The sequence below is a fragment of the Vanellus vanellus genome (genome assembly GCF_965231255.1).
Source record: "Vanellus vanellus genome assembly, chromosome: 16".
Taxonomy (NCBI): domain Eukaryota; kingdom Metazoa; phylum Chordata; class Aves; order Charadriiformes; family Charadriidae; genus Vanellus; species Vanellus vanellus.
In genome coordinates, this window is record NC_138921.1 from 6,441,995 (window position 1) to 6,449,591 (window position 7,597).

At 49.2% G+C, this 7,597-nt stretch overlaps 1 protein-coding gene across 1 annotated transcript; it reads left to right on the top strand.

Moving 5' to 3' along the window:
• Nucleotides 1-63: 63 nt before the first annotated feature.
• DERL3 (derlin 3) lies at nt 64-5,296 on the top strand (the record flags this gene model as incomplete). The annotated part of the gene is made up of 7 exons (XM_082491804.1): nt 64-156; nt 305-370; nt 1,003-1,076; nt 1,580-1,673; nt 3,096-3,291; nt 3,747-3,837; nt 4,395-5,296. The coding sequence occupies 7 exons, from the start codon at nt 64-66 to the stop codon at nt 4,507-4,509; spliced, it is 729 nt and encodes a 242-aa protein (XP_082347930.1). The 3' UTR covers nt 4,510-5,296.
• Nucleotides 5,297-7,597: the final 2,301 nt, after the last annotated feature.

The window sequence follows — 7,597 nt, forward strand, 5'->3', positions numbered from 1 at the left end:
CGGCGCGTCGGGGGGGGGGTGTTAAAGGGCCCGCGGCGCAGCTGGGCACTGTCGCTGGGCACTATGGCCTACCAGGGCTTCGCGCAGGAGTACCTGGGCATGCCGGCCGTGACGCGGGCCTACACCACCGCCTGCGTCCTCACCACCGCCGCCGTGGTGAGGGCACGAGGGGTCCCTGTAGGGGGAGGCTGTGGTGGGGAGGTTGGGGTCCCTGAGGGGGTGCCGTGGTGGGGGAGCTGGGAGGCTGGCTGAGGGTAGTGGGTGCCTGGCAGTGGGTGGCAGCTGCTCTGCCTGTTTCTCACAGCAGCTCGAGTTCATCACCCCTTTCCAGCTGTACTTCAACCCTGACCTCATCTTCAGGAAGTTCCAGGTGAGGCCTTGCCCAGACTTTGGGGCCCCTCTTGCCCCTTCCCAAAGAGGGGTGGGTGTCCTGCTCCCTAGGGGGGTCAGGGAGTGCTGTATGTTCCCCAGGGGCTTCTTTCACACTACTCCAACTTTCTCTAGTTGGCGGGAGCTGTGTTGCTACTATGGTGTTCCCTCTTATCACAGATGCCTGGATAGAGATCGCTTCTTCCAGCCTTTCCCTGCCATATACAATCCTGGCATTTCCTTTTTTCCTTTACTCAAAACCTGTCATTTCCCCCTCCCTGACACTGAGTGAGATGCTTGGCTAGCCAATCTGAGGCTGGGTGGGGAAGGCTTTATTGTAGAGAGACATGAACAGTGATTGGTTTTGGCACTGGGTGCTGAATTGTGGCTGTTTGGCCCCTTGAGAAAAGTAGGGGAATCTTCCCCCCCACCTGGAGGAGCAAGACTGTGTGGGCAATGGAGGGAGGTCCCATGTGCAGCTGTCTGGTGTCCTGGGGTAGTTCTAAGCACATGGGTGCATGAGTGGGTGTCCCCACCCCACACTGGGTGATGGGCTGTACATGTGATGGGGAGAGATCATGGGGAGAGATCTGTCTGTCCACCTCCTTTTCTCTCCTCTCTCTTCTCTTTCAGATATGGAGGCTGATCACCAACTTCCTCTTTTTTGGGCCCCTGGGATTCAGTTTCTTTTTCAACATGATATTTCTGTATCCTTTGGTCTTAGTGGAGCTCTCTGCTCACTTTTTGGCTTAGATGCAACTCCGTCCTGTCCATCTTCCTCCTCAGGCAGACTTGTCTTGGCAGTAGTCTAGGGCTGTGCATTCTTCCCTTGGCTCTCTTGATCTGAATTGAAGGCATTCCCCAGACAACTGTGGCCACCTCCTGCTCCTCCATCTCTGCTTGCTGCAGGGCAGTCTCTGCCAAAAGGCTGAAGAAGCTGGCAGTGCTGCTGTGGCTCATGCTGGAGAGCAGTGCCCATTCCTGGGGTGAGCTCTGGCTGGAGCACAGCAGATGCTTCTTTCCCTGGCGTCAGTGGTATGAGGTGAAGTTTGCACTGTTCTGCTCTGGGGCTTGGACACCTGGCTGACAGCTTTGTGTGATGAAATAGCTTGCAGCTGGCTTATTCCATGTAAAGTCATGCTATGGGGACACAGGGTGGCCAGCTGTTAATTTCCTATACTGCAATCCCTCCCTTCTCTCCTGCTCTCAGGTACAGGTACTGCCGCATGCTAGAAGAAGGTTCCTTCCGTGGAAGGACGGCTGACTTTGTCTTCATGTTCCTCTTTGGAGGGTTTCTCATGACAGTATCCTTTTGAGTCGGCTGAGGCTCTTTTGGTGTCTTCTGAGGTGCTGTGGGTAGTTTGGGGCTTGTTTGCTAGCTCTCTGTATCCCGGCTGTATTGTGAGGTCTGTAACAGGTATCTGCCTCCTGAGCAGCAGGGACAGCTGGTTTGTGTACCTTCTTGGTGCCATGGGGCAGAGAGCCTTGTTGTGCCCCAGGCCTGCCAGGCTCATGGCCTGAGACCTGGCAGGGCTCTGCTGACCATGTAGGGTTCTTTGGTCATGGAAGAGCAACTTCTGGCTGTATGGCACAACTTATGCTTCTTGTCTTGCCCACCCCTGTCCCCTGACCTGTGCTTCACCCAGGATACCTAGAGTAGAAGGAAAATGCAGGAAAAGCTGCCTGTACTTGTGCAGGAAGTGTGTCTCTGGAAGTGTTGATGCACCTGGCAAGGGGACAGACTGCCTGATCCCAGAAGAGGAAGTCTGGCAGTGTGCTGGAGAAGCTCAGCCTGAAAGGAGGCCCCTTGTTATGCTCTGGGAAACTGTTGTGCTGCAGCAGGACAATGATGTCTGAGCTCTGGTGGGCAGCACGGCTACAATTGGCATGAGGCTGGCTCCCCTCTGGGCCACAACTGCAGCTGAAAGGAAGAACATGGAGTCCATGGAGAGGAGTGCCCAGGTACTGTCTGTCAGCACACCAGGCAGTGTGAGCCCAGCACTTCATCCTTGCAACCTGTCAGTGGCTGGAGATACTGTCACACTTCTTAAGAAGTTATTTTATTGTAGGACAAAATAGCCTGAATGAGGAGAAATATCTCCCTCCCAAGCATAAAACCTCTTCTGAATGTCTCGTTCTCTTATGTAGATGGCTCAGAGCACTGCTCTCCCCATAGTGCTCTGCATGAAGCTGTGTGAACTCTCGTGGCTCTTGACCATCCTTGGGTGTTTGGCAACAAGGGCAGGGGAATTTTTTGCCTCCAGCTTCCTCCTTGGGTCCTGGAGAAGAGGGCTGTGAATGGCAAGAGCCATCTCGCTGCTGAAATTCTTCTATAGAAGGCAAATACTGGATGGGATGTGTGGTACATATTAAAAACTAGCTCATAAGTGCTATAACAATGTGAAGGGCCTTCTCCAAAGGTCGCTTTTCATGGTCTCTTTGTGGAGGTGACTATATGAGCTTTGTGGTCTTTGGCTGTAGAAAGTAGCTTAAAGAGCGAGTGATCTGTATGTGCCACTCCAGAGTGGTGTGTTTGGGGGTGGCAGGGAGGGAAATACGGTGTGTGGGTGGGGATCGGTATATCTCAGCCAGCCCAGAAAAGGTTTGGTGGCATGGGCAATGTCTTGCACTGTGTACTTCGGGGTTTCCTAGTCACAAGGCACCCTGTGCTGCCTGGAGGTAGTGTGCAGGGTGGGTAGGTTTTTCCTTGACTCGGTAGTTCCTAGCTATTTGGACTCTTTGCCAGCCTGTTTTTCCTGGGCCAGGCTTTCACCATCATGCTGGTGTATGTGTGGAGTCGCAGGAACCCTTATATCCGCATGAACTTTTTTGGGCTTCTTAACTTCCAGGCCCCTTTCTTGCCTTGGGTCCTGATGGGATTCTCTCTGCTCCTGGGCAACTCTATCATCATCGACTTACTGGGTAAGTCAAAGCTGGTGGGTGCTGGGAACAAGAGCACTTTGCAGCCACAGTGCTCTCTATTCTCATAGATGCTATTGGAGCACTATCGCGTTGTCTTGGTTTCATCTTATTTAAGGTGATGGGTTTTCTAAAGTCAGCTGGGTGGCCAACCTCGTGGCTGAACTCTTGCTTGTGACCTGCCTTTTGCTGTATCCTCCCCAAGGGCAGAAGTTGGGTATGGTGAGCTCTGCCTGACACTTGTGCTGTGCCTAGTGCTGCCTTCAGGCTGACAGGCTCCCTGCCTGCTTCTGTGCCAATCACAGCAAACAGCCTGGCCCTGTGGCTCTGGTGGGAGCTGGGGTGTGGGTATGCAGCTGAGGGATTCTTGGAGCTTTATCCTACTTAAGCTCCCAGTAGCTCTGGTTCCTGGCAAAGAAGTCACAGCTGGGCCTGACCTTGGTGACATCTCTCCCCAGGGATTGCAGTGGGTCACATCTATTATTTCTTAGAAGATGTTTTCCCCAACCAGCCTGGAGGAAAGAAGTTGCTGTTAACCCCTGGCTTCCTGTAAGTAAAGCTGATTCTTTCTGGGCTTTGCTATGTTGCTTCCCAGCTTGGGTCACTTTCATAGCAAACTGTGGTCTGTGACAGTGGGGTGACTGTAGGATGCAGTTGCATGCTGACCATGCCACAGCTCAACAGTTTATGCCTCTGCTGCAGAAAGCACTGGCACTGTGCATATTATATACACGCACAGGGTCCACAAAGCAACAGCTGGTACCTTAAGCTTTGCTAGTTGAACTGGAGCATTCTTGCTGCTTGTGGAAATGCTAGATGCTGGTAGGATTTTTTCTGATGTATTTCTGTAGTTTAATAAAGCAGAATATGTTCCACTTCATGCTAAGGATCAAAGCTGACCGAGAGATCAAGGAAGCAGGTACTGCCACTGTTAGACATTGAGCTGAGCAGAACAGTTAGTGCTGGTGCAGTAGGTGGCTGGCTGTGGCCTGCAGCCAAGCCCTGGGAAGAGCTAGGATGTTCCTAGAAGGGCTGGGGGTTTTACTTGTCCTCAGCTCACTTTCCTAACCTGCCTGCTTGGTGGGATGGGTATGTCCCTTTGCCAGGAAGATGGTATTTGACACACCTGAAGAGGATCCCAACTATAACCCTCTCCCTGAGGATCGTCCAGAAAACCAACCTAGAGACCAAGACCAGAACCAGCAGCAGCAACCACAGTAACACAGAGGACTTCTCCGTGTGGCCAGATTCCTTTCTTCCGGCTGGACTTACGCTGTGGCCCAGAGATCCTACTGGAATAACACCAGTTGCCATTCTGATGTGTGATGTTTCACTGTTTGTATGGGTAACTCATCTTCCCCTTGTACCCAGTGGTTCCACAGAGGTTTGCACATAAGAACTGATGAATACTTACAGAGGTGTTCTCCAGGCAGGGGCTGGAAGTTGTGATGGCTCCTCAGTTGACCAGTGGTGAATAAGTATCAAACGGGCTGTTAAACCAGTTACTCCTCTTGCTCTTAATGACTTGCTGTGTGTCAGATCACTCTTGCCCTCTGTACAAAGACCAACACTCTCAGCTCTCACTGTTGTGAGACCTCTTTGTGGGCTTTCAATTAACTAGTACTCCCTACTCTACCATGATATAATGCAGCTCAGCCTCTTCCTTTCCTCCAAGTGCCCCCCCCCCTCCTTTTTTTTGGTGATTGTTTCCAAAGAGTCTTTACATTAAAGTCTTTATTTTTCAGTTGTGTGTCTGTTTCTGCCAGGGGCTGAGGCAGCAATTTGCCAGTACTCATCAGGACTTTGCTTAAAATTGTCAGGCTGCTTGCTTGGGCTTTTTATTGGTGGGCAGAGTGAAGTTCAGGCTAGCTGGAAGATGTCCTACCACTCTTCTGTCAGCAGGACTGCAAAGCATGAGAAGAGGTGGGGGGGTGTCTAGTTGGAAAAAGAGATGCCTAGGAAAGGACAGGGGACAGAGCTGTACACTTGATCCAGGCAGCGACTGGAAGTGGCACTTGACACTAGTAATAAAGGCTGTCTGCACATGCAGTGTAATTCCACTCTTGTTGAATTTTTTAATTCTGAAACTCAAACATGTGAATTTTAGAGGAAAACTAAACAAACTAGTCCCTACCATGAACAGCTGTACTAAATGGATTTGCTCATTCTTGCTAATGCAGTACACCATGTGCTTGTACCAGACCTCAAAGCCTTTGGAGGGAATGTGCAAACGTATTTTAGGATAGCTCATTTGGCAGTGTTGCTGTCTGCTCAGCTAGACAAGCTTGTGAACCACCACTAAAACTACTAAGAAATGTGAGTAACCAGCATCCACTTAAGAAGAATGATAGAGAAGCCTTGTGGCAAAGGAAGATTGAACCACAGCCCCTTCCCCTGCTGTGGGCTTCCCATGAAAACACCTTTTATGAAAAATCAGACTTCACTTGAACAAGCTATTTTGCTCCACTTATGTTCCTCTCTAGGAAGAGGATGAAAGAATGGTACAGAGGGTGATCCTGTTCTAGAAGATACAGGAGTACTAAGGGCTAAGCAGCCTCAGACTCAACAGGTACTCGCCCTGTGCTATGCTCGTGATCGAATAACACAGAACTGGTGTTTCAGTCCCTGGAGTTTGTTTTTGAAGTCTGCTGGTGTTCTGTTTTGAATTGCTTCTGAGATGGGACTTTGAAATACAAAAGCTGGGCTATGCTTTTAGCTAGGGTACTAGATTAAGCTAAGGAGTTGTGATTACAGAGCAAGAAAGCTCCCTAGTAGTGCTAATACAGTAGTTCTCATCTTTCTGGGACTTGGCCCCCTGGACTGCCCTACCTTGCCCCTGGCTGCTTGGAGGGACAATTCCTACAGACTCTCTGGGGCTTGAGAAGCAGAGGGAGGTACTTGTAAACCCACTGCAGTCCTTGTGTGTCCATACCTCATAGTGAACTTCAGGGTTAAGTAACCACAAGCTTTGCAGCAATTCAAAAATTGTACCACAGATGCTAGTTTAAGGCTACAGCAGTTTTCACACTTGTTTTGGTCAAATTCCCTGAAGAAGTTGCTTGCAGAAGTATGTGACCATAACAAAGAGGCTGAAGTGTTCTCAGGAAAAGTTGGAGTTTTTATGTCCACATGGCAAAATATGTTCTACATGGGAGGCTAAGATGCTGCAGGAGTCCCAGGTTTTGTCTTACTTGCTGAAATAACCTTTCAGCCTCTCTAATAAGGAGTACCACTCTGGCACAGCAGCCTAGGATAAGGCTGCAATAATATTGTTGCTAAATTGCAAGTTTTTGGCTTCTGCAGACTAACATCTAGAAAAAGTTCCCTCCCACCCAGGAATCAGAACCAGCTCTGCTGTTACTCAAGTCTAAACATGATAAATTAAAGCCAGAAAGTGTTTTTTTGACTGTTAGCAATGTGGGTGGATCAGCAAGGATAATAAAACCTATTTGCTTTATCATAAAGGCCTAAACATAACTATCAGGCTGCCAGCAAAATCTGCCTGCTTGCAACGCTCGTCAGTTCTGGCAGCGAATGGTAGGCACTCTATCAAAGAGCTGGTGTACCTCAACAGCAAGGTAGATTCTAATTAGTTTTTTAAGCAAGCTTGATTTTTTTTTTAATCTCACTTCAATGGATTTTCTGTTTTTAAACTCCACAAAGAAAGACAGGTTGTTTCTAGGGTTGCAAAATCCTGACACTGCAGTGCTAAGGATATTTAAGACACCCACTTTACTTTGGGTGCGCTGCACACTGTAACTGGCAGCTACAGGGGCTGACAATGACCCCAGCAAAGCCACTAGCTGAAGAGAAGCTGCAGTCTTAGTGATTGCAGGCTTCAACTTTTGCACCAGTTCAGAGACTTCATTGTTTTCCAGATGGCAGACTTCACAGAAAAAAAAAGGGGCTCTCCCCACACCAGGTTGACATCTGACAGAAATGAATGTTAAGTTTGTGACTTCAGTTAAATTGCTCTACCCTTGTCAAGTAAGCCAGCTGCACTCCTCACTGACTTCATTACAGACTGCACCAAGTGTGGTAACAGACCAGTCCTTTAGAGAGTTGTTTGTTGCTTCTAGTTTAAAGTCTCATTCTCACTTTCCCCTGCAGCAAAAGGTTTTGGGCTGTTTTATCTGTTGAAGTAAAGCACTCTGTTTCCACCATGCTTCAGGAAAACAGAATGCATGCGAGTGTCCAGCGTTACATCCAAAAGCATCAATATTAGGCCCCGGCACTGCTCAGTTAACCAGAACACCATGAAACATGGCAAGATTCACTATTTGTTCAAACATACTGATCTCAACCTAAG